We start from the raw sequence: 25909 nt of genomic DNA, 5'->3' as shown, positions 1-25909 counted from the left end.
GATGGAACTTCAGAACGTTCATAGACCTTCTCTAACGCGGGCAAAAATTGCAGTCGGCGGAGCTTCAGAAACTGGCAAAACTTTCTCGCCAAAAACTTCAGAGACTCGTATCTAAAGTTTTTGCTAATTCGTTACGATTTAAGAGCAGATTTTAAATTACCGTCCGCACGGACAACCCGTATACTGCGTGTGCGTGCAGACTATAACGCGCATGGAGGGAAGGTTAACTCTGTTATACCTGTTATACCTCAGGTGTAGAATAACTATTTTGCACCCTGATCGGTCTTACGAGCCGGACTCCACCCGATGGAACCCGTCGTAATTCACCTGAACCACGACGTAACTCCTCTTGTTTTTTTTACGACGACGGTTTTCTCCTGACTGAGCCCACATTCTCCTCGGAAAAAAAAACCAAAATCGTGCGTGTGGTTCGGTTGGAATCGGGGTGGCGTTCCGGCAGCGACTGGCGAGCGGCTGCAGCTGGAATTGCGGCGAGCCTAGGCGGCGGCCGCGGTTGGGGAACGCGGCTGAGAGGGGCGGCGCGCGAGAGCAGACGCAGTCGGCGGCGGCTGGGAGGAGCAGCTGGGTACCAGCACATCACCGGCCACCACCCCAAAATCCTCCGCTGACGGAAACCAGCGTCCTATCGACGATGTCTTCCCAGAACTGCAGCGACGACATGGAGCTTAGAAGAGCTAGATTAGGGAGGGGTTGTCATGGCTAGCTGCGGCTCTTGTTGGAGGTACCGTTCTCTTCCCCTTTGTGCTCTAAATCACCTCATCTTCCTCTTCTCCACTCCGTCTTCTTGCTCTGTGTTTCTGTAAATTTTCTTCTCAACTCCTTGCTGCCGCCGCCTAGGGTTTCTCGCGCCGTCGCTGCTTGCTGCTACAGCTGCCGGCGCCGCTGGTTGCTGCTAGGTGCCGCTGCGGGCTGCCGCCGTACTCTAATCTTGCCTCCCGTCGCAGCCACCAGAACCTGTGTGTCTCCTCGTTGCTCGTCCACCAAGGAGGGGAAAAAGGAGATGGCAGGGAGATAGCCAGCACCCCTGTTGCAGGTTTGCTCTGTCAGCAGGAGCCTGGGAAGAGGGACAGAAAGACAGAATTAAAGAATAGGATTTTGGAAACCCCAGGTTCACCATGCTCATCTCATCTCTAAATGAAGTTTCTCACAGAAAAGGTAGTCCTTAATTAGTCCCTAGATTAAATACCTATTGAATGTATTGAAACAACTGGTGTCGTGTTCGTCCCTTGTGGTCTGTGTTTACATATTGAAAACTGATTTGAGAAACTAATTCGAAAGCTGCTATAAATTGGTTAGTCATATGAGGGTGGTCACAAAAGGAGAATTGAGCTACTCATAACCATCTTTCTAGCGGATCTGACATTGCATAATTATTTCCGTATTCCTTGAAGAAAATCAAATTAAATGGAAGTGCTTCCCTGTAGGAAACAACCAAGTTGGAATAGATGTTACATAATTAGCTTATTGGAAGTGCTTCCCTGTAGCTCTAGATTAGAATAATGTCAGTTAGGCACCTTTACAGGAGGGTTCATCTCATATATAGATATTGTTGGTGTAAAGAATTATAGTTGTAAAGAAGTTTTCCAAACCAGCAGGTCACCGCCTTGCTGTGCCATTTGTTTTATCTTACCGGCATTCACATTGCTGATTAAAGAAATCCTTATGCTATACTATTCCTCACGATTCCTTGACTCTTCTCAGGCACAATCACCTTCACCTTCTCGGCTTAGTCAACCAATTGCAGGTAAACAACATTTTTGGTGCTTTCTGTTTATTCCAGTATGAACCGCTGCCTATCTCATTTTTTCTTTCTATCGCTGTTGAAGGGAATAATAGTCAGGGAAGTTTGCCTAACCGTACAGCTTTTCCTACATTCCAGTGGTGTGCTATCCTCTATGTTTTTGGAGTCTTTTTTAACCTAGAGAAAATCCTACTTGGTTCAAAACTGAGTTTCAGATTGCACACTACTTAGTTCTTTTGTCTGACAAATAGTTCAGCAGAAGAACTATCTAAAACACCATACTGAGCTTGCAAGCAAAAGAAAGAAGTCTAGGTGTGTTTATCCTTAATTTTCTTAATACTTATAGTTCACTCTGATGGCTTTAAATTCACCTTATTCAAGTAATTCTCGGTGTATATCAAAGCATAATCAGGTGAGGTGTGTGCAAGGAGAAAAAGAAAAATCAGAATCGACTTCTATGCTGAAAGAGTATATATGATTTATGGTTGCATGCTTTAATTGGAATAGAGAGATGTTGATTCTAGCTAATGCTTGCTTTATTTGTTATGTACCAGGCATATGACTTGATTTGTATTGTAATATATAGTCAGACTTCATGTCAATTGTCAACTGATCTAGAATAGAAGTGCGAAATCTACAATTTTGAAAGATAACTAGAAGGATAAGCGCGCCTTGCTGCACCGCTCAAAGCATTTCTTTCATCTCTATGGCCCCTTCTCAATATTTTTTTGTTGAGTTTGTTAATTAGTTGGGTGTTACGTATATACAAGTGTAAAACGTTCCCACACATGTTTAGCTGGGTATACATTAGAATAATAATAAAAAAATGATTCCTTTATATCAATACACAAGTCTACCTGATGTACCTCGGCATCGGTCATAAGTACAGGAAAAATAGAAGGATTTATCTTATTATAAATGTCACTATAACAACATAAAATTGAAGGGACTCAGCCGCTCCAACAAAAAATGTCTACCATAAATAGAAAACAGACAGCCAGCTTAGTTTTTTCTTCTAAAACAAGAGCAAATCTTCTCGTTAGCATTGTCGAGCACCTTAGCCCTTCCTTCGGCAATGCCACCATGTGAACAGAACAGAAAGAAAAACAGATTGTTCAGAACTTCAATTGATATGCTGAACCATGGAAATTCCTGCATCACCCGCTAGCTAGTCCATAAGCAAGATTTAATAAAATTGAAGGAGTGTAGCTCATAGTATTATTCTAGAAAGGACATAATCAAATAACAAAAGAGACAGCATTACCGATCAAGGGAATGGCGTAGTACATGAATTAGAAATTTTGCCAAAATCTGTTCTCTCAAAGTATGTAGATAAGATGGACTTCCCATGCTCTCAAAAAACAAAAAACAAAATGTGTTCCGCAATGTTCCTCATCTATGACCAGAAAGCATGAAAATACTTTCACCAGCTAACCAAGAAACCAATGAATCCCTTAATAGGTTGTGTTGTGTTCTAGAAAACAACAGGAGTGCGGGATGCCAATGCTCGATCGCACAAGTGCGAGAATGGTATGCAGGGGGTGTACGCCGGCTTATAGCGAAGGTCACTTTGGACAAGTTGACACGTCGATATTGTTTTAATAGGTTCGGTCAACCCTGCGGGTACGACTTAGTCCTATGTTAGGAGAAACTTCAAGGGGGTTGTTAGCCAAGTGTTTGGGCCGAACTCGTCTTCCCAAATCACCTATGGCGAGAGATCTCTATGGGCCGCCTCGAACTTGGGCCGAACTTGTCTTCCCAAGTAGCAAGGTGGGGATACCCTCGAGACTCTAACCCGATCCCTCTACTTCGAGTTGAGGTCATACTAGACGGCCCGGAACCTCAAAACTAGCCTTCTCAAGTCGCGTCCCCGAGGTCGAGTCGAGACTAGGCTCGACCCAAGTAATCGACAGCGGGCTTCTTAGGTTCCTCTAGCCCTTTCCCCTTTCATCTTATTCCAATGAAGTGTGTATCTTACATGCCCCATAAGGGAATATTTATAGCCTAGGAGTTCATGACAAAATGTCTACCATAAATAGAAAACAGACAGCCAGCTTAGTTTTTTCTTCTAAAACAAGAGCAAATCTTCTCGTTAGCATTGTCGAGCACCTTAGCCCTTCCTTCGGCAATGCCACCATGTGAACAGAACAGAAAGAAAAACAGATTGTTCAGAACTTCAATTGATATGCTGAACCATGGAAATTCGTGCATCACCCGCTAGCTAGTCCATAAGCAAGATTTAATAAAATTGAAGGAGTGTAGCTCATAGTATTATTCTAGAAAGGACATAATCAAATAACAAAAGAGACAGCATTACCGATCAAGGGAATGGCGTAGTACATGAATTAGAAATTTTGCCAAAATCTGTTCTCTCAAAGTATGTAGATAAGATGGACTTCCCATGCTCTCAAAAAACAAAAAACAAAATGTGTTCCGCAATGTTCCTCATCTATGACCAGAAAGCATGAAAATACTTTCACCAGCTAACCAAGAAACCAATGAATCCCTTAATAGGTTGTGTTGTGTTCTAGAAAACAACAGGAGTGCGGGATGCCAATGCTCGATCGCACAAGTGCGAGAATGGTATGCAGGGGGTGTACGCCGGCTTATAGCGAAGGTCACTTTGGACAAGTTGACACGTCGATATTGTTTTAATAGGTTCGGTCAACCCTGCGGGTACGACTTAGTCCTATGTTAAGAGAAGCTTCAAGGGGGTTGTTAGCCAAGTGTTTGGGCCGAACTCGTCTTCCCAAATCACCTATGGCGAGAGATCTCTATGGGCCGCCTCGAACTTGGGCCGAACTTGTCTTCCCAAGTAGCAAGGTGGGGATACCCTCGAGACTCTAACCCGATCCCTCTACTTCGAGTTGAGGTCATACTAGACGGCCCGGAACCTCAAAACTAGGCTTTTCAAGTCGCGTCCCCGAGGTCGAGTCGAGACTAGGCTCGACCCAAGTAATCGACAGCGGGCTTCTTAGGTTCCTCTAGCCCTCTCCCCTTTCATCTTATTCCAATGAAGTGTGTATCTTACATGCCCCCATAAGGGAATATTTATAGCCTAGGAGTTCATGACAAAAGATCATGTCTACCTTTGAAGGAGAGAGAAAGTGAGAGTAAAATGGTAAATTCATTCCTAGAGCTTTCTTGGCCCCTACTCTAGCTCCTTTGACCATGGCATGGGAGGTTTGACCCTTTTGACTCTTTTGACCGGCCTTTAGTTGGCATGACTATGCCTTATTGGCGATTTGACCGGTCTTTGGGAGTTGTTGACTTGATCGTCGCCACGTAGGATTACGGCCCGGCCCATGTAAGGAATTTATTATATTACAACAGGTTGACCTCAAACAATTCATAAATTCATTTTTGCATGGTACATAAAGTATTCTTGAGATCCTATCTCATTTTCTCTATAATAAGAATAAATAAGTATGATACCAAATAGCATACTCTCAGTCTAGAAGCCTGCCAAGGCCCAAACTCCTGCAAAATCTTGTATACCAAAGATGGCCTAAACAAAAAGCAGAACTTTCTCATAGCACCACATGGCCTAAACAATGAAGATGAAGAGAAATTCACCTAGGTAGAACTTTCAATACCGATCCCGATAGAGCTTCCACAGAATAATAACCTAGTTCATCTTCGACAACCCAGTCCTCGCCTCCTCCCTGCCGCAACCACTCAATTGATCGACTGAACTATCAAGAAGCCCCCTTTCGAGCACAGGGAACTATATGAAGCAAAGTTGACAGCCTCAGCTGCCTCTAAAAAAAAATCAAAATCCCAAGACCAAATAGGTAGTAATTAAAGAGGAGATCAGCTCATAAAAATATAGACCAAGAAACTAAAGAAAATGCCAGATCATAAAGAGGTAGATAAAAGAAAACCTAGCAGACTTGCTTGGAGACACCAACAACTGCTGTTTACAGCCATCACCGTCTGCCTAAAATTCTTCTGCACCCAGACCTCAAGTCTTACATGGGGTTTAAAAAATCGGCAAGCACAGACTACAGAAGTAAGACCTGGAAGCTCATTGTATCCCTGTCACAGATTCATGGTAGGCAGCTGCAGTGTTTGCGAGGTCTATAGACACGAGGAGGCAGCGACTAACTGAGATCTATTTTGGCCACATGCATCTGAACTCTAAACATCTGGATTGAAACTGTGCTACTATGTAAATGTAACCCATTTGCAAAGGAAACTTAATAGTGAAGTTCCATGTTCAGTGGCCAACAGCGGCAAAATACACTTATGTTACCTGAGTAATATGCAAGTCAGGATGAGCCGGCGGCAGAAGCCAGCAGACGACGACGACAGCGATGGAGGCGAGCAATGGACGGTGGCAGGATATAGGGGAGCGGCAGCCAGCGGGGGAAGCTCGTGCAGCGGCCAGGCTGCGGCAGCGAGGGAGGCGCCCGGTGGCCTGCAGTGGCATCTCAGGGAGCGCCAGCCGGCGGTGGAAGATCATGCAGAGGCCGGGCGACCGACAATGGGATCCCGAGGAGCGGCGGCTGGCAGTGAAAGCTCAATTGTGGAGAGGCCGAGGGCAGTGGGGAAGGAGTTGGACGCGAAGGAGGGTAGGCGGCAGACCCGGAGGGTAGTGGCAGAGGAGTCTTGAGCCCTAGCTGCGGAGAGAGAGGGAGATGGAGAGACTGATGCTGGGGAGTAGGGGCTGGCCGGCTGGGGCGCTGGGCTCGGGTGAGTTGGGCTGTTGGGCTGTTGGGGTCAGTTCGTCGGTGGCATTCGGGCCGTAAATTGCGACATAAACAAATGGTGAGGGAAGCACCATGTAGCGGCACTGAGAGGGCAAGAATACTCCGCCCTTTCATTCTTGTAGCTAGACAAGTTAACCTTCGCTGCATCGACTGATCTGGGTCTGTGGTTTACGTGAGCCTGAATTGTTTTTTGGTCCTGTTATCTATCACTTGCTCATGGTTATTCTCTCCTAATTTGTTCGGGCTGGATTGATCACCTGGAACGCTGGGAAGAATTACATGTCGAAGTAATTTGGGAAGAATTCTGACATGCCCAGTGCCAGGAGGAAAAGTATTTGTACATGAAATCCTGTACACCAAGATTCTGATTATTTCTTGTTCTTTTTTGGAGTAGGCTATGCTCATTTCTATAAACCTAGACGATGGTATTATCAATTTATAGTACACCGTGAATACTATCAGATCTCATGATAACTTGTCAAGAAGAATATAACAATCTAGTACATGAATAATAGCCAAGTGTCCTACAGAACAAATTTCAGGAACTCACATCAAGACTTCTTAATTAGGTGATGAGATGCAACCTTCACTCCATATCATACAATTAGCTAATTAAGAACGCACCTGTGTGGTTCCTGCTCTGTATTGCAGGATCGAATCTCACTCTTCCTATCAAACACAGCCACGGCCTACAACACCAAAAACGCTCCACACGTTTATACTTCATGTCGTCGTAACCATCTAGTAACCCAGGACGATGAACCAACCATATCTATCTTTGATTACAGTTTCTAAGCAAAAATGCAAGTGGTTCCAGGCATTTTATTCATGGAGGAAAACAGTAACGAAGTAGTGGTTTGATAAACTCGTTGAAACCAATGCTGCAGCCTAATATAGTAGTACTGTACTAAGCAGTAGAGAGAGGTTACCATGAAGCCATAATCAATAAAGCCAAGCATAAAAATTAGTAGCAAGATATATGGTAATATAAGAGAGAGGAGGCCGGGACTATCAAAATTGTCTAAGCAGAAAAGCTTACTTGCTTAGTGCCAAAAAAATAATTTTGGCGCTCGTTACCATCTTGCAAAGACCTATATGTGATGGATGAATGGTCAAATTTCAAGTGTCAATCGAGACAATATAACTGCATTGAAAGATAACGTACAAAGATATCACATTGCAGTAAACCACAATATATTAATCATTCATTTGAGCAGTAAACCACATGATATATGAATGTAAAAAGGAGCCATGAGACTGGAAAGATATGTAACTGAACGTACTTCTACCCTCACTGAAATATGGATCCCAGTCATCAGCCCTGTAAACTAAAGATCAAGCTACATGAAAATAAAATTAGATAAAAGGAAGATCAAGATATAGTATATCCAACATCCTTCAAAATTACATTTTAAAGATCATCTAAGAAATGGGGCAGAAGTTGTTCGTGCAAAAAACAAAAACAAATGAAAGTATAACAATGGGGTGATCCATCTCTGTCATCCTAAAATTACTTTTGATGCCTGCAGGAAAATATTATTTCATACCTGAACAAATAGGGAATCCAAAGTCTACCCACAGTGACGATGTGGACCGAACTGACCAATTTTCTTCTCTCCACCATGTACTCAAAGACCATGTAAATGCTCCCTTTGTACATGTTGCTGTCAACTATCTCACATAAAAGCAACAGGTCAAATGATAAATCAAGGCAAAAAACCATTTATTTGGATTTTAGAGAACAAGTAAAAAACGTTAATGTCGTTTTTAGATTAAACCATACTTTGCTTCCCCTGCTCGTCTCTCTCTGGCCCTGCCACAATTAATCTACACCATCAGTCCTCTGGACTCAGACAGTTAACAACCCGATAAGATGTTGTAATTCTTGGTGTTGTTTATCAAAACTGAAACCTGGTGATGTTACGATCTCCTTGAGCTGGATGACGTTCTGGTGGTGCAGCTTCTTGGCTTCGTTTGGATGTATGTATTGGAAGCCTTGGAATTGAATTGGGCTCAATACCAAATCAGCCTCTGTATTGAAATGGGCTCAAATGTCAATTTTGGTGTTTGGTTGTCGATGAATTCGTTATTTGGAATCACCGTATATAACAAATTCCAATTTCTGTTTGGGTGTCTATCCGCTGAATTGGCCCATCTTCTCCTCCTTTCACCGCGCTTGCTGCTCATCCTGCCGCCCCTCTGGCCGGCCATCTGCCCGCACGGCGGACCTCTCCGCGCCGCTGCCCACCTCTCTACCACTCACGAATTAATCAATTAACGATACTAGTATTCTGCCGCATGCATCCAATGGTGGATTGATTTGTTCGAACACGCACGTACGAATCAATTGATTTAGTCTCATGAATCGAAGCTCGTCAAGGATGTCCTCCATGGCCGCCTGCTCGCTAAACGCCGCCTGCTGTTTCTCCTCCACCATCATCTTCTCCCGCACCACCCGCTCCAACTGTGGCGGCTGCAGTCAGCAACGAATCTCCAACGGTGGTGGTCGGCACAGAAACTCCGGCGTGGTGCCGGCCGACTGCGGCGTAACCGGCGGTGGTTGGCGGCGAACCTCCGGTGGTGGTCGACATGGTCGGCGGCGAACCTCCGGCGATGGTACGGGACAGCAGCGAAAGGTTGCAGTCGGCTCCAATTCCTCTCAATACGGAGGGGAAGAGCTCGGTATTGTGAAGGGTTTCTTTTAGTTGTAGCCCAATTCCACGGAAATGAGCTGCAAATACCAACTCTGAATTCTGAGGACAACCAAACATCAGAATTGAGGAAACCTAATGCCAATTCCGAATTCCATGCTCCAATATCAACATCCAAACTTACTGTTACAGCCCGTTTGGTAACCATCATTTCATTTCATTTGGTAGAAATGAAATGAAATCCAATTTTTGATAGGATTTTATTTGGTTGAATTTGAATTCATTGTTCAAAAATCATGTTTGTCTACCATATGGATTTGTAGAGCGAGAGACAATTCCAGAGAAATGACGGCTTTTGGAGAGGAATTAGGATTGGCTATAGTACAATTCCATGAAATTTGAGATTGAATTGCCGTGGCCAATTCCGTGCCAACCAAACAAGTTTGTTTCTGAAATCGAAATGAATTCCTGAATTCTAAGCTCAAATGATGGGTACGAAACGAGCTGTTAAGGATTTTGATCTCGCGGATGGCCGTGATAGGGAACTGCGTCGAATTAAAAGAAATACTCAGAGCCAAGACATCTTGAAGAAAAAAGACGGACCACGGAAGAGCACCAGGATACTTACGTCCTCACGCTCGTTGTCCATGCGGATCTTCTTAAGCGCGACGATCTCCTTAGTCTCCGTCTCCTTCGCCATGTACACTTGCCTAATTACAGCAACAATGGGGCTGAATTGGAGCCACGCGGAGGTGTCTCGCGGGATTGGGAATCCAGATTGCGGGGTCGATAGACGCGTACCCGTATGTGCCCTCCCCGATCTGTTCCGGCTTCTCGAAGCAGTCGACGCTTCCCGCGCCGCGACGGGGATGGGCGACGGCGATGACCCGGGAGGAGGGCGACAGACGCCGGCGGAGGAGGTCGTTCAACACTGTGCCCGCATCCGCCGCGCGCTGGCCGAGGATGGACGGGCGGGGCCGCGTGGTCGAGGTGCAGCGGTCGAGGCGACGCGAGACCAGCAAGAACCTCCACCTCCATTGATCCCCCACCGCCGCTAAGAACCCGAACGGCCGAACCACCTCGACTCGAACCCCATCCACGAAACTTCTGGAACACACCCGAAGCCAGATGCAAACACAGTAAAAAGCCCGCCAAGCATGACGGCCCACAGAGGAGGCCCATCACCCCAAACGAAACTGAGAAACATCGAAACGCGTCGACGTGGCCGATCGTGGCAACGGGGGATTTCTCCGCCCTTTTCTCTTCAGGATTCGGTTTCAGCGGGAGCAGTGCGCACTAGAGTTTCTTTTGACGTCGTTATGAAATCAGGAGGCTGGGGTGATATTACCAAGGTGAAAATGGATCCATTGTTGTTGCCGCTGCCACTGGAAAAATAAAATCTTGCTGTTGACGCCTTGCAGACTGAAGCTATCGCAGCTGAACTTGTTATCTAGTATTTGGCAAATGATCTTGCTGTCTCAAAAAAAAAGTTGGCAAATGAGCTTGGTGTTTGCACGCCTATGAGATTTTCTCTTGCTTTAGCTTGTCGGCAACCCATTCATCCATCAGAAGTTCCTTCTGCTCTCCTGTGACTTGAGGTATCGTCTTCCTTCCCTGGTGATACTCTCTTCTCCCTTGTGCCTAATTGCTCAGATGGAAATGCTTCAGGTTGTGATTCAATCAATGAAGAAAGAAAATGTATGCCATGAAAAGATAAAGGCTTGTTATATGGCTTACTTCCTATATTTGTTGATCTGATAATTGCCCAAGAGGATCTAGATTATATCTTGCTGTATCCAGAAGAAGTGTTGGATTACTATACAATTTCAAATACCATGTCATAAAAATAAGTGAACTGACAATAGTGCATTTGGAGTCAAATTCACTAATAACCATCTAAAGAAGGCTCCACTGCACACCAATTCAATTGAACTAGAGTAAGATGCATAATTTTTAAGTACGTTCAGAACTATACATCCTCTGGAAGAGAAAATAAACAGCGAGAGAAAACAGTGCACATCCTCTTTTCTTATTTGTATTCGTCCTACTTTTCTTTAGCTGAGGCTGAAAGTAAGCATCTTGTGGTCATGTCTTAATGTTCTAATTCTCCCACTTTCCTCTCAGCTTTTTCCTTCAATCTTATGATAGCTTTTCACCTAAAAGTCACAGTATTCCTCTATTATTTACACACAAACCAGTTAATCAAAAGCTGAAATGATGTGAGTTAATTAGGTCAAAAGCTGAACTGATGTGAGTTCATCAGGTTTTCCTGTTAGTTAGCTTGCCCAATGGATATTAGTTGGCTTACTCAACAGAAACAGAATTGTGATAATTTGGGATTGGGGAAGGGGGACATATTTTAAGATTATGTCTCAGCACAAATATAAGCAACAAGCTCTTATCTCTTCCACTATTTCATTCCTATAGAATGTTTGTTTTCATAAACTCTTATAATTTACAAGTAGTGTTTAGCCGGTGCAATATAAAAATGTTAATAGTACATACACAAGATTGCTTCTGTCTTGCAATGTAGCCCTTCATATTACGACTCTGCATTCCAGGAAGTCTATGTGCTCAAAGAATAACCCTCTGTCATATTAGAACCCATGTTTAAATGGTCAATTCTTGTTCCAAACAAATTATGGATCTATCCAAACTAATTATGGATCTAGAGGAGGAGAGATTGCAAAATCAGACATATTGTTTTATGATTCATGGTTCTCACAATTTTGTTTCCGGTTTTCTTCAAAGTAATATTTTGCAGGTTGTTGCCTCTTGAAATGAGCAAATTGACCTGGGCACTTCTCATGACTCAGCTTTCAGGTAAATCATTTTCTATGACTGCCAGTGTAGGTCAGTTAGCTTTTTAACGCCTCTGTACCATGTTTTATTCTGAAAATGTTGTTTGCATCTGAGGAAAATATGTTCATCTGTTTATCTGCCTCTCATACTTGCACAAAAACTATGTTATAAGTTTGGTATAAATTAGATCACCAATGGTATCATCACCGTGCCATTTTGCTGTTCATATATCTAACGGGGTAACATACTAGCAGGCAGTACCTAGCAACCTGCTTACACTCCTTTTTTGGTTAAGATATACTCTCTTTTTTTGCATGCTAAGCAAAAGGTATATAAATGATTTGTCCAGAAATTAACATAAGCTTTTTATGGTCATCTGCAGATCATGTCATGATTAACGTGGCTTTTTCTTGAGAATATTACCACTCCTTCACTTACGGCATCAGCAGAGAATGTTGCAAATGGAGTATAAACACTGCAACCTCGTCAAAAAAGACCTCTCGGAAGATCATTTGCCGAACAAATTGTTCTATATGCAAAGAAATTTCAACATCTATACGAAGTTCAGGAGACGGATCCCAGATAGCTCTTCCAATTTGTCAAGGCTCTTTTTTTAGGGAAAATTTGTCACGGCTCTTCTTTTTTTTTTTTTGGAAAAATTTGTCACGGCTGTTTCACTGTAGTTAGCATTGAAAAGTGAAGTGATCACAATACCTGTTCCTGAAATTAGTTAACTGTGATGAGTTACTTCTCAGCTCTCGCCCAAAGGAAAAAATAATACTTTTTCAAAAAAAAACTCCGCCTTCCTAAATTGTTGTCGAAATATTAAATATATCTACATACTTTTTAATAATAGATACATCCATATTTGGTCAAATTTGAGTCAAGAATTTAAAATCGAAGGGAGTAGTTTTTTAGTTACCATGCACTATGACCAGTCTTAGATGTGGTATTCATCTCTCCTCCACATTGGCCATCTGTTTCTTGGTATCCGTGTAGTACCTCTTGTTGAGGATGCTCTAGTTACGATGGTGCGTGGTCAGAGGAGCCGCAGTAAAGCATGTGCCTCGGTATACGGGAGTGATCTAACACGACGTGTAAAATGGGTAGGAGGGAGTATTAATTTACATACACTTGCTGTCAAAATCTAATACTATTCCGTAGAAGCCAGCGAGATTAGCTGGACAACATTGGACCGGCTAATCAAATGTTGTCCAGCGAGACCAGGAGAGAGTCCGGCCTCGATTTATCTGCTGCGCCGACAAAATAGTCCTCCTTGCGGTGCGTCCAGCTGATTGTTGGACTGGCCCGGTGATTAATGATCAAACCGAATAATTAGCACCTGCTATCATAAGTCATTATTGTTCAGCTAACCTCACCGATCAACCGGACCTTGCATGGCTCGATCTTGTCAAGTAACTGCTCTCACCTGCTACATGTATCTGCCCAAAGGACCTACGGATGCGGTTTCATCATATTTCCATGACCATATGGTCCATGCACTGAGAACAATTTATTTTTTGCTTACTAGCTGAATTATTAAGAGCAATCAGAACAAGGTCACCAGTTGATGATGACCAATTTGAAGCAAATAGACTTGCAAGGCCCATGATTTGGTTGCTCCTGACCCACCGGCTGGCGTGGTATATATGAATTAATGCTTTGTGCTGATATATACTCCATATTGAGATTGAAAGAGAGGAACCTTTAATTACACTATAATTCATCAAGTCGCTCCTGCCTAAAAATGGTATCGGGTACACAAATATTTCTCGCCAAATCATATCAGCTAATGTTAAGAACCACCAAAAAGCTAATTAAGGGCAATCAGGACATGTGGTCCTTTGTGTTTTTTGTGCCGACATTTTGATACAAATTAATCGGTCCTACGAACATTCCCGGCCGGACCTCTGCATAGTTCTAAGAACAGCATGCGCACTTTCAACCACAGCCATGAAATCGGATTTTCGGGTCGTCCCATTTTGTTGACGTGGCAAAAAACCAACCATAAATCTCGGCACGAGGACAAAATTTTTACATGATAGTAGGATACAAAATTCGCACCAAAGAAACAGTTGAGAGATGAGAAGTTTGCACCTTTACAATAGTTCAGCGAGCAAATACACTAATCTCCTATTAGAAAAGCTTAAAGTTATCCACTAGGTTGGGATATACCAGCCTTCTTTTTAGGAAAAGCCATGATGAATTATGAATTTTATTACATACTGTAGGCAAAATAGTTACATCGATATCATCCGTCATCACATTCATCCTGCCATACCCCCTAGTCTTCTGGAGCGGTGGAGAATGCGAGGCTGCGCCGTTGGATCTCTTCGCGAACGAGGAGGGCAACCTTGAAGGATTGGATCGTGCACACCGAGTCCAGAAAGAAAATCATTTTTCCTATTTTGAAATTTTCTTTTGCAAAAAATGGTGTCCAAAAAAGAAGGAGCACAAGTCATCAGTACCTTTACTCACTCCACTTTTCAGCTTTTCTTTACTTACGCTGGACATAATACTCATATTGTATAGGACAATTAAGTGGCAATTCACATTTCAGTGCAAAGAGGTGACACTGATCCATCAGTCCAAGTAGGCGGTCAGTTATTCTTTCATCCTGTGGTCGGAGGAAGGCTCAAGGCTTTCAATTTCAAATCTTACCAACTTCCCTTTCGTCTTCCACATCTTTCAACCAAAAGGATACGAATTAAGAGTGAAGGAACGGTCATGCCATGCTATTGCTCTCCCCAAGCCAAAACAAGAAGAAGAAGAAGCAATCTTTTTGTATCTTTCTTAAAACTTTTAAAACCCTGCTCGTGACATTTTGGTAATTTCAATGAGAGAATTTCATATTTGCCACTGAGAAATTGACCATATGTCCAAATGCCACTGAAAATTTGACTGTTCCAAATATGCAATTCTAATTTTGTATGTGGTACAAATATGTCACTACCGTTAATTCACCGCTAGTTGACCGTTAAGTCAATTGTCAGTTATTTCATATTGACCAAAATATCCCTAGGTCAAAAAAATAGAAAGAACTAGAGACCTAGTAGCATGTTAATAAGTACAACTAATCCATGTGTCGCTGTCCTGTCAAAAAAAACTAATCCATGTATCTTGAAACTCATACTAGTATTATCGTTTTGTAATTCACACTTGATCAATAAATACTGCCAGCGCGAGTACAAAAGCTGCGTACAATGGCACCGCTTGCTTATGGAATCTGATCGATAATTCAAAAACCAACACTGTACCCGTTTCTTTACCGTGAGGAGAAAAGAATCATGTAAATAATTTTTCGTGTGTAAATTAAGTCACACGACATAACTATCAAACGAACGCCTTGGGCGGGTACTTGGCGACGCAGTCCACCCATGGGTTGCAGCTTTAAAATGAGTATTTTCTTGTAAAAGGAAAATCAACGTACTAACTAGGAGCAAAATTGTCTTTTCATCTCTAAATTAACGGTCAACTAACGGTGGTGGCATATTTGTACCTCATGCAAAATTTGAGTGGTATATTTGGAACAAACAAATTTTCAATGGCATTTGAGCATATGTGCAAATTCTCAGTGGCAAATATAAAATTCTCTCAATTACAATCAATATTCAGCATAGCTCTGGTAATTACAATCAATATTCAATCTTGTGTAGATCCAGAGGGCATATTGCAGTGTACTTATATATCACATCTGCAGATGCCTCCTGATGACAGCCGCAAATTACATGCCAAAAGTGTTCCTGTCCATTTGGGAGAAGAATATGTGCGCCCTTTAATATCTTGAAAAATGCTACTCTGCAATCAACTCGCTCAACTTAAATAATCAAGGTTTCTCTTTATTTAATTAAAGAACCAGCGACCCAATTTTTCGCCAAGCACATATACTTTTCACCAAGCCTGTCGGTGGCCGCTACGATCAGTTCAGCACAGAGTATACGCTGGCTGGCTACTTTTAGTGAGCTGACGAGTGAGACAATTTTGCCGACAATACATGGGCCACGCTTTAGTCAAATCAAGCATATACAGAGTTAGCGATGCTTCAACCGCTAAAAATGACAGATGGAAGATAATAGTAACATTTATGATAATTAAGTATCTGCAAATCACACCTTTTTCATTTTTATGTACAAGTCCCCAATGCAGATGATCTATGACTCGGGTCATGGACAAGAAGATTTGGAGCACATATTATCATGTGCTAAGCCATATCTATCTATCATGCTACTCCGTCCGGAATTATTTGTCGCAAATTTAGTCCTTCCGTCCAACAAAGGATGTCTCAAGTTTGATCAAATTTGAATGCATCTATACGCTAAGTTATGTTTAGATACATTCAAATTTTGACAAACTTGAGACATCTTTTATTGGATGGAGGGAGTAACAAATTTTGAAACATAATTTTTCTTTTTGGAATCGGTACAGATCGTTGTGAAAACAACAGATAAAAACACTACCGGCGCTATACCGTAGCAAAGCTTGACATGTGAGACAGCTATCTTAGCTGGGACTTGCATTTCTCACGAATATAACAAGGTAGGCTTGCCATCGTTATCAGGTCGCAGCAACAAAGATTAAGATGGTACGTCATGTCAGAAGGGTAGTATACTGGTTGTACAAACTTTATACTTATACAGAATGTTTGTATCAGGAATGGTTGTTGCTATGAATTACAGATGAAGCAATCTCAATTAATACACGTGCTGTATTTAGCTGTGGATCCCGGAGATTCTTGGCAAAAGGAAAAAAAAATTGAAGGTTGTCGTCGGTACAGAGGAAGCAATTAAGCAGGCAGGTAATTGCAATTATCTCAAGATGATGACATGTAATTAGTATTGGAACACTTGGTACGGAGTATTAAATTAGGCCATCACAAAACATGGTAATAGATCATCATATGGGGCAATGCAGCTGGTAAGCACTCTTAATCATTCTGCATTATACCTACAATTCCTTGCTCACCCGACTTTGTTTTATCAATTGTACTCATGATACATACATACATACTACAAGAGACCCCACAAAATGAAATGATTAATTTGACCAGCTGATCATCATCTTTGAAAATGCCACAAGCCAAGAATCAGAACAAAAAAGGACAGCAGCTAACCATCCCCCACATTACTCCTCACTATACTCCACAAAGCAAAATTTGCCAAGGGTTTCTAAGGGCGCAGATGCAAATCGCCCGGGAACTGAGACAAAGAACACATCCAGTCCTCCCTTCTTCACTCCCCAAGTGCCAATTCCCCAGCTTAGCTCGCACACAGAGACAAAGAACAACAGTGTGGCACCAACCAATGCAGCCAAGAATTCCACACCAGAAAGAAACAACCAAAAATCCTCTCTCAGAATTGAACTCGTGTGCTACAAACTTTGTCTCCTTGCTTTCCGGTTAAAGCACTAGCGAACAAGCAATTAATTAAATCCCCCACTACCACCGCCCGCGCCGCGGCTGCTAGCTGCTATCTGATCCGACTCCCCCACACTCTTCTTCTTGTCTCTGATTGATTGCATTTCGCTCTGCTCCAAGAAACGCGAGGAGAGGCAGGGCTCCAAGGAAATAAGCAAGAATCTTTCTCCTGATAGATACATACCTATACCATACGGAGAAGCGCATAGCCATCTTGTTGTGGATTCCTTCTTGTGGGTGCTGTGCTGGGCGCTGGTGGTGAAGAGATGGCCTAGCGGCGGGATGGGGGCGGCTGGATCTCGATCTATTGGGGTTGCAGCCGGCCGCAGTTGCAGCAGAGAGAGGAGGAATCCTGTTGGGGGCGGGTAAGAATTCCACCGCAAGATTTCTCTATCTCTGTCTCTCTTCTTTTTCTTCTGTGATCGATTTTTCCTGTCTCTCATGATGATATTTGCTTCCCTTTGCTGCAAGATATGTATTGATTTGCAGGTTTTCCGGGGCCTGTTCATGATCATCAGTATGCAGTTTATGAAATGCTGACATTTTATCCCTTTTCCCCCTTGCGAATAGAATTCTGCTCCTGGAAGTATTTGCGTTGTTTGTCCTCAGATATTGGGCATGTAGTACATCAATCTCACGGTCTAATCATGGTTTCGTCTTTGTTTCGTTGGAAATTTAAGATTGTTATTTTCTTGATGCATGTAGTAAGTGGTTTTGGTGCTCATGAAAGGGTGCTCTTTTCTCTGCGTTGTTTGATCACTGGTAGTAGTAATAACATAACTCATGAAGTATTCAAGTAATTAATGGTGCTTCCTTGTCATTCGGATTGCTGTTCTGCTGCATTTTCGTGGGTCATTCGAAAGCTGGAAAGTGGTTGGGCACATTTTTTTTATTGGGTGGTTGGGTTTTCTTGTCACTGCCTACCCTTTTCCCGATCATTCCTTTATTATTGCTTCATGATGCCTACCTGCTAGCTCAGCAAGCAACCTCCAATTGTTTATATAATTTTTATTTTTATTCACTATAGTAGTAGTTACTCCTTTTCTCTGAGCCATTGATGAGGTGAGCTGAAGCTTCTGATTTTTGAGCCATTGATGAGGTGACCTCAAGCTGCTGATTTCCTCAACATGATTATGCATCATGGTGTAATTATATATCTCTTTATTTTATTAACTGTTTGGATCAATTTTGGTTTCCTTTATATATTTTTTTGCTGTTTTTCGTCATTTTTTCTGTTGTTTTGGTATCAAAAAGTTGATGTTGGAATTCACTCTATACTGAGTTATGTGTTCATGCTTGGCCCAACTTTGAGGCTTTGAGCTATCTTTGGATATTGAATGCTTGCAGTTTTGCACTTTTGCTGCTTCCGACTCATCATTCACTAATCACGATGTACTTTTGTTCATAAGATAATATGATAATGCATCTTCAGAATTGAGTCGAGTATCCAAAAACAAATCCATTCCTGAGAGGTTTTGCTTCTGCTATGGCTGCCCTGTGGTGTTTTGCATGGCGAGGAAAAAATCCTAGCGCTTGCAGTATTGGTTTATCATCTGTTGCCAATTTTCTGAAAGTGGATTTGAAAAATAGGGGCTTCTTGTAAAAATATGAAAGTAGTATCCGACAGTGGTGATCATTTCTTTACTCAATTGGTCATTTATGCATGTTAAGAATACTTGGTGTTCTTGATGCTCTGAGTTTGATAGCTCTTATTATTTTGCAGGCAACTGATTGATGTTAGATTGTGATTAGCTGTTGTGGCTGTCATACTCTGGCCGTGGCATCACAGACGATCAGTGTGTTCTTTAAAAGTATAAGAACAGCTCGGCTGTTCAGTTTGTTTGCATAATGGCAGCAACATCACCAACTATTGCAAGGCGCAAGTACTCATGGTGGTGGGACAGTCATATCTGCCCGAAGAACTCAAAATGGCTTCAACTGAATCTTGAAGGTAAATTATGTTGACTAGCTCGGAAACCCCATTTGGCTCCCAAGATCTAGTGCTCCCTATAGTTCAAACATCATGAAAATCATGTTTTGAAGTGCTATTTGTATGGCATTTCTTTAGATGACTAGACCCTTTGGATTCTAGACACTGAGCATTTCCTTATATGGCTAGCCCCTTTGGATTCCTCAGATGGTGATCAGCCATTATCCTGGTTCTGAGTGATAAGCAAATGCCCAAAAAATTTAATGAATTCGAAATCCATGGCCACATCCTGCGAATTTAACTTAAGCAGAAACATAGATTCAAAAAATTGAGGTTTATGAGACTTAACAATTCACAGTTATTTGTGATGTAAGACCCTCACATTTAAATTTGATAATGAAAAATGATGGTTTGTTATTCAAATGTGCATTATGAAATTCGCAATACTTTACATTAATTGTGGAACTGGGAAATCTCCACACTGTATACAGAAGTTATTCAATTTTAGAAAACAGTTACCTATCTATAGAGTGCTGCTTTTAGGATCTGTATGATTATTTTTCAGAAGAGGTAGAAGCACTGCATTTGATTAACAGGAATACTGCCTGATCTAGGGTGCTTACTGGCATTGTTAACCCTTGCTTTCATGTTGTCTCAAGGAAGATTTTATTGATGCAGTACAGCTCTCTTATATCTTAACATTATTATGTGAAGTTGCTCTTTGATGGTATGTGTGTAAAAGTCAGATCATTGTGGGTGCACACGGCAAGTTCATTGTTAAAATGCATAAACAACTAGATAGTGTGAACAATGAAGCATTCAGATTATCCTGTCTTTGTACTGGATGATGGTTCAATTTGAGTTGAAGTTCGTCCTCGGCTCATATATTTTGTATACTTGATTACGCAGATATGGATAGCAAAATTAAGCTAATGATCAAGATTATTGAAGAAGATGCTGAGTCATTTGCAAAAAGAGCTGAAATGTACTACCGGAGGCGACCTGAGTTGATGACCTTGCTAGAGGAGCTGTACCGTGCATACCGAGCTTTAGCAGAAAGATATGATCATGCAGCCGGGGAACTCCGACAGGCTCATAGGAAAATAGCAGAAGCATTTCCTGATCAGGTTCTATTAGACTTGGATGATGATCTACCAGTTGAGACTACATCCATTGAAAAGGACCTTCAGAATCCAGACTTGACTTCATATTTCCTATCTTTATTTAATGCTAGTGAATCAAAAGGCCTTGTTAAAGGTAAGATATTAAAGCAAAGAAAAAAAAGTTGAACTGTTGAAAATAAATCATGACAAATAAAATGTGTCATTGCAGATGACCAGAATTATGAGAAGTTGCAAAAAGAACTAGTTAGTCTGTCACAAGAAAATCAAGAACTCAAGAATAGGATCTCATCAGTGTTAGAGCGGAGCAACAATGCTGAATCTGAGGTTCTTCGCCTAAAAGAGGATCTTGCACAACAAGAGGCGGAGAAGGAAGCTGCAGTTCTCCAATGCCAGCAATCCACTGCTAGGTTAGAAAACCTAAAGTCTGAAATATTGTATACCCAGGAGCAGTTCAGCAGACTGAAAGAGGAGATGCAAACTGGATTGCTACCTTTAAGCACCGCAAACGAGCGTTTTCTAATGCTTGAAAGAGCTAACCAGGACTTGCATTTGGAACTAGAGAAGCTAAAACATTTGTTGAAACAGAAGCATGACGAGCTAAATGAGAAGCAAGCAGAGTTGGAAAATGTTAATATCTCTAGAGAAGAAGAGCATCTCAAGTGTATGCAAGCAGAAATGGTGAATCTCTCTTTGGAGAAGCAATTTTTACTAGCACAGGATAGATTGAGCCATTTGGTTCTTGAGAAGCAGAGTGAAGCAATCAAGATTAAGGACATTGAAACAAGCAAATTTATGCTTCAGAAAGAGTTGGAGAAGATCCTAGAAGATAACAAAAGGTTGAATGATCAACACAACTCTTCTTCAGCAGTTATAACTCATCTTCATGATGAGATAATTTTAATGAAGGATGCACAACACAGACTTAAGGAAGAGGCGTGTCAACATGTGGATGAAAAGAAGACACTTCAATATGAACTTTCTCACCTTAAAGATGACAGAAGTGACTTAGAGAGGAAACACTTTTCAATCAAGGAGCAAATAGAATCGGTGAACTTAAATGTAGAATCACTACACGATCTTGCACAAGAGTTGAGGGATGGAAATTTTGAGCTCAAAGAGGTTATCAAGAACCATAAGAGCACAGAACTTCTGCATACTGAAAACCTAAGGCAGTTGGAGAAGATGTCTGAGAAGAATGCACATTTGGAGAAGTCTTTGGCAGCTGCAAATACTGACCTTGAAGGGTTAAGAGAGAAGAAGGTAGCATTGGAAGAATCATGCAAGGAACTCAATTCCAAGATTTGCAGTCGTCAATCCGAACGAGCTGTTCTGGTTGCACAGATTGAGGCAATTTCGCAGACCCTGGAGGGGCTGCTGAAGAAGAATGTATTTTTGGAGAATTCATTATCTGATGCTAATGTTGAACTTGAGAATTTGAGGACGAAGTTGAAAGAGCTGGAAGAATCTTCAGAGGCAGTCCACAATCAGAATTCCATTCTTGGAACCGAGAAGAGAACTCTTGTCTGTCAGGTATACTATGCCAAGAAGCTTATTATTTTCAACCAGCTGTCAACAGAACTGAAAGCATTTTCTTATCCAACAAAAAAGAACTGAAAGCTTTGTTATCCTTCTTAAATATCTACTTACCTTATTGTTGTTTCAGGTTGATAACATCAGCGGTACTCTTCTGAACTTGGAAGTCCAATACACAGAGCTAGAAAGGCGACACACAGTTCTACAGCAGGAGAAAGACACGGTGCTTGACGAAGTGATCAGGCTACAGGAACAGATAAGGTTCGAGAGGAAGGAACACAAACATGCAAGCAAGACTCAGTTTGATGATCTAGAGAAGCAAGTTAGCCTGTTGCTTGAGGAAGGCAGGAATAGGGAGGAGCAGCTTGAAGAGGAGGAACTCAAGATTGCCAAAGCTCAAGTAGAGATCTTCATCTTAAAGCAGTGTTTGCACGACATGGCAGACGCAAATTCTGATTTGTCAGCACAGTTGCAAAAGAAGAAAGAAGTATGTAAGGTTCAGGAGGAGAAATTGGACTGCTTATCACTGCGTAATGAGAAACTAACTGAAGGGATCGGTTCAGTGCTGAAAGTATTACACTTGGATGAGAAGTATGAATCCTTAGACCAAATGAAGCCTGAAATCATTGTGCAGCTCATCTTGCATGAGATCCACTCCCTGTGTAATACAATATCCGATGCCCAGGATGTGAAACAGAATGAACTTGTTGAGAAGTCACTTGTTGTCACACTTCTGGAGCACCTCAGACATGAGGTAGCTGACCTGAGGTCAGAGCGGAACATCCTCAAGCAAGATCAGCAGGAAAAAAGCAAGGAGTTGCTCCAGCTGCAGAGCGAAAGGCTGGAAATCATGAAAATCAGCAATGAGTTCTGGGAAGAGATGGAGGCTCGCAACCACAGAGTTGACGAGCTTAGGGCTGAGGCAAAGTTCTTGGTTGGACAGTTGTCAGAACTGCAAGATTCTCGGAGGTCACTGCAAAATGAGATTATCAAGCTGATTCAACAGAACTCTTTTCTGTCAGATGAACTAAAGGATTCCAGAGAGAAACAAAATATGTTTGAAGATGATTTCAGCACTCTCATCAGTGACGCAGTCAGCAAAGATATCCTTGTTGTGATCTTTAGAAGTCTTCATGAAGAGAGGGCCTTACAATTGAAGTCTTTGCACAATGATTTTGCATGTATTCAAGCTGCAGGAAGTGAGCTTTGTCAGGACATCAGCATGTTGAACAAGAATCTTGGAGACATAGAAATTGAGAATAACCACCTTGGGAAAGATCTCAATGGAACCATGAATATTCATGACCGGTCTAGTGCAGAAAATGCCTCAGAAAAAGGGAATCCAGCATGTAGAGATAATAATCTCATAAGTTCTGGCAAGATCCGACAGGATTACCATGTAAGCATGGAAGTGGAACAGCAGAAGGATGTAGACATCTCTGGTCTTGATAAATCGAATGAAATGCTACAAGAGGAGGTACTTAAATTGAAGGGCAAAGTGGAAGTGCTTAGGAGCAAGGATAAGACTCTGATAGACATAAAATCTTGCGATGAGGAGATCAAGGAATTGATGTCTAACATGCAAATGGCCATTATGAATGCAGCTCTGTTCAAGGAGAAGGTACTTGAGCTTATCATAACATGTGAAAGTTTTGAGATAAGTTCAATGGTGCAGAAGGAGGTGCTGAAGGAAGATATCACCCGAAGAAATTCATATGTGGATGAGCTGAAGGATAAGCTAAATGCCATAGAGAATGAGAACAGAAGACTGAAGGTTGATCTTAATGGTGATTTCACGATGTTAGGATCATTGCAGGCTGAAGTCAGTACCCTAGAGAAACAAACCATGTCTCTTGCCAATGATTGCTTGCAATCAAATAAGCTCAGGATAGAGGTATGTACAGTGCATTCCGTTTACATGTTCTGTTCAGGATCTAAGGATTATACTTTGGCGTATAATAGTTCTGCTGGATCATGGGGCGGCTGCACAAGCATAACCTCTTTTTGTCATATGATGCACAATTCAAGGAATTCCCACTTCTCAAGCTTTAAATGTTATAGCTATTACTATGTATATGAATCTTGGGGTGCATCATACGACAAATGGAGGTGGTTTACCTGCATCGCGGTTCAAAATTTCTGCATCCCATCTATTATTGTGACATTCTCTAACAAGTTAAAGCTTTTCCTTAGTACTCCCTCTGATCCTAAATTCTTGACTTAAATTGGCCAACATATGGATGTATCTATTCTTAAAAAACATCTAGATACATGTAATATTTCGACAACAATTTAGGATCGGAGGGAGTACATCTGATTCAACCACTTTGGCCTTACAGGAATACTATTGTGTGTACTCTACAATTGCAGTATCTCGCCGCTAACGATATATATGCAAGTCAAATCTAGCATTTTTCGATCACTTGATAGATTTCCCTAATATGTAAATCTGACATTTATACTTATCATGGAGTTATCCATTCTCTTTCCAGGACTCAATTCTTCTTCTTTTGTAGGAAAATGCATTATCACCTGAGCCTTTGAAAACCATGGTGTCAAGTGATCACAATGCAATGAAGATGGTGAAAGAAATGGAGCTGCAGAAACTGCATGGAACAATCAAAGCACTCCAGAAGATGGTCACGGATGCGGGTGTCCTTCTCGAGCAAGAGAGGCTTGACTTCAGTGCCAATCTGCAAGAAGCGAGGAAGCAGATTGAGGTCCTGAAGCTGAAAGAGATCTTGGATGATGACTTAACTGAAATGAATTATGAGAAAATGCTGAAAGATATACAACTTGATCTCATCCAAACTTGTTCAGGCCGTAGAGCTGAGTCCGTAGGTCAGGAAAAGAAAAATGTAGCACCAGCAGATGACAAGGTGCACGACGTTCGTGGCATTATTGGACCAAGCAGTAACCATATTCATGAAGATTTGAGACCACCACAAAGTGAGTCACTTGAGAAAGACAATAGTAAACAGTCTCCTGCCGACCTAATGGTCGTAAAGGAGCTCGGTGTTGACAAGCAAGAGCTACCAAGGTCTATCACCAGGGAGCCGCACCAGGAGTGGAAGAACAAGGTCATCGAAAGGTTATCTTCTGATGCACAGAGGCTCAACACCCTCCAATCCAGCATTCAAGATCTCAAAACAAACACCGAAGCATCAGAAGAGCACGAGCTGGAGAGTGTCAGATACCAAATAAGAGAAGCTGAAGGTACCATCATGCAGTTGATTGACACCAACAGTAAGCTGTCCAAGAAGGCTGAAGAGTTCACATCTGCGGATGGTCTCGAAGGGGACAACATTGACTTGAGGAGCAGACACCAGCGGAAGATCTTGGAGCGTGCCAGGAAAATGTCAGAGAAGATTGGGAGGCTGGAGTTGGAAATGCAAAAGGTCCAGCAGGCTCTGCTAAAATACGAGGAGCAGAGTAGCAGTAGATCATCGAAAACCACACAGCGGCGATCCAAAGTGCAGCTCGTGGAGTATCTCTACGGTAGAAGGCCAGACAGTCGAAAGCAGAAGCGATGCTCGCCCTGCGGTTGCATGAGAGCGAAAACCATCGATGACTAACCTGGCTTCACGCCACTTCTTTTTTAAAGGCAAAACTGGGAGGCCAGGATTTTCAGCTCCATGAATGGAGCAAATCATGATATGTTCATGTTTACTTGGGTGAATAATGGTGTTTGAGGATTGTAAATGGTAGTAAAAAACTAAACCATATGTTATAAGTTTACCTCCTGGCTTGTAAGATTAGTGCTAACATTTTGTTGCTTCTAGCTTCAGATCATGTTCTATGAATCGAGCAAGTGAACATCATAGCTAGTGGAAGTTTTCTGTAAACAAGAGGGCACATACATACAGTTCATTATTTGGAGAACATAGTTATGTGAATTTGTATACATATACAAAAAAAGGATGAACTATCACAAGATTGCCTGCTGACCTACCTACTGTATTGTGAGAATTTGTGATTCTAT

The 25909-nt window shown here is 42.0% G+C and overlaps 2 protein-coding genes and 2 long non-coding RNA genes across 25 annotated transcripts; 3 read left to right on the top strand and 1 right to left on the bottom strand.

Moving 5' to 3' along the window:
• The first annotated feature begins 304 nt into the window (after positions 1–304).
• LOC104584625 lies at positions 305–2469 on the top strand. Of its 2 annotated transcripts, none has more exons than XR_002966451.1 (2): positions 305–742; positions 966–2469. It is a non-coding gene; the product is annotated as an uncharacterized LOC104584625 (long non-coding RNA). The 2 variants fall into 2 exon arrangements; XR_002966450.1 differs by having other exon boundaries at positions 859–2469.
• A 1225-nt stretch (positions 2470–3694) lies between these two features.
• Positions 3695–10385, bottom strand: LOC104584626. 20 transcript variants are annotated; one of them, XM_024463564.1, is made up of 6 exons: positions 9927–10385; positions 9754–9835; positions 8022–8145; positions 7514–7565; positions 7099–7163; positions 3695–3967 (listed from the first exon to the last, which is right to left on the bottom strand). In XM_024463564.1, exons 2-6 carry the CDS (start codon positions 9823–9825, stop codon positions 3939–3941), a joined length of 342 nt encoding a protein of 113 aa, XP_024319332.1. In that variant the 5' UTR covers positions 9826–9835; positions 9927–10385; the 3' UTR covers positions 3695–3938. The 20 variants fall into 20 exon arrangements, 1 of the variants encoding a protein (XP_024319332.1); XR_001407881.2 differs by lacking the exon at positions 3695–3967 and adding an exon at positions 7758–7814 and having other exon boundaries at positions 5071–7163; positions 8022–9670; positions 9927–10372; XR_002966446.1 differs by lacking the exon at positions 3695–3967 and adding an exon at positions 8258–9670 and having other exon boundaries at positions 5071–7814; positions 9927–10375.
• Positions 10386–11807: 1422 nt separating this feature from the next.
• On the top strand, positions 11808–12506 carry LOC112272513. The gene is made up of 2 exons (XR_002966452.1): positions 11808–11978; positions 12310–12506. It is a non-coding gene; the product is annotated as an uncharacterized LOC112272513 (long non-coding RNA).
• A 4535-nt stretch (positions 12507–17041) lies between these two features.
• Positions 17042–25809, top strand: LOC100832378 (protein NETWORKED 1A). Of its 2 annotated transcripts, none has more exons than XM_003577725.4 (6): positions 17042–17705; positions 19064–19291; positions 20180–20527; positions 20603–21924; positions 22058–23821; positions 24444–25809. In XM_003577725.4, the coding sequence occupies exons 2-6, from the start codon at positions 19189–19191 to the stop codon at positions 25500–25502; spliced, it is 4596 nt and encodes a 1531-aa protein (XP_003577773.1). In that variant the 5' UTR covers positions 17042–17705; positions 19064–19188; the 3' UTR covers positions 25503–25809. The 2 variants fall into 2 exon arrangements, with proteins under 2 accessions (XP_003577773.1, XP_024318845.1); XM_024463077.1 differs by lacking the exon at positions 17042–17705 and adding an exon at positions 18304–18439 and having other exon boundaries at positions 24444–25502.
• The last annotated feature ends 100 nt before the right edge of the window (positions 25810–25909 follow it).

Source organism: Brachypodium distachyon, chromosome 4 (genome assembly GCF_000005505.3).
Source record: "Brachypodium distachyon strain Bd21 chromosome 4, Brachypodium_distachyon_v3.0, whole genome shotgun sequence".
NCBI classification, from domain to species: domain Eukaryota; kingdom Viridiplantae; phylum Streptophyta; class Magnoliopsida; order Poales; family Poaceae; genus Brachypodium; species Brachypodium distachyon.
Note: the sequence above shows the minus strand (reverse complement) of the source record. Positions and strands in the feature narration are given on the sequence as shown.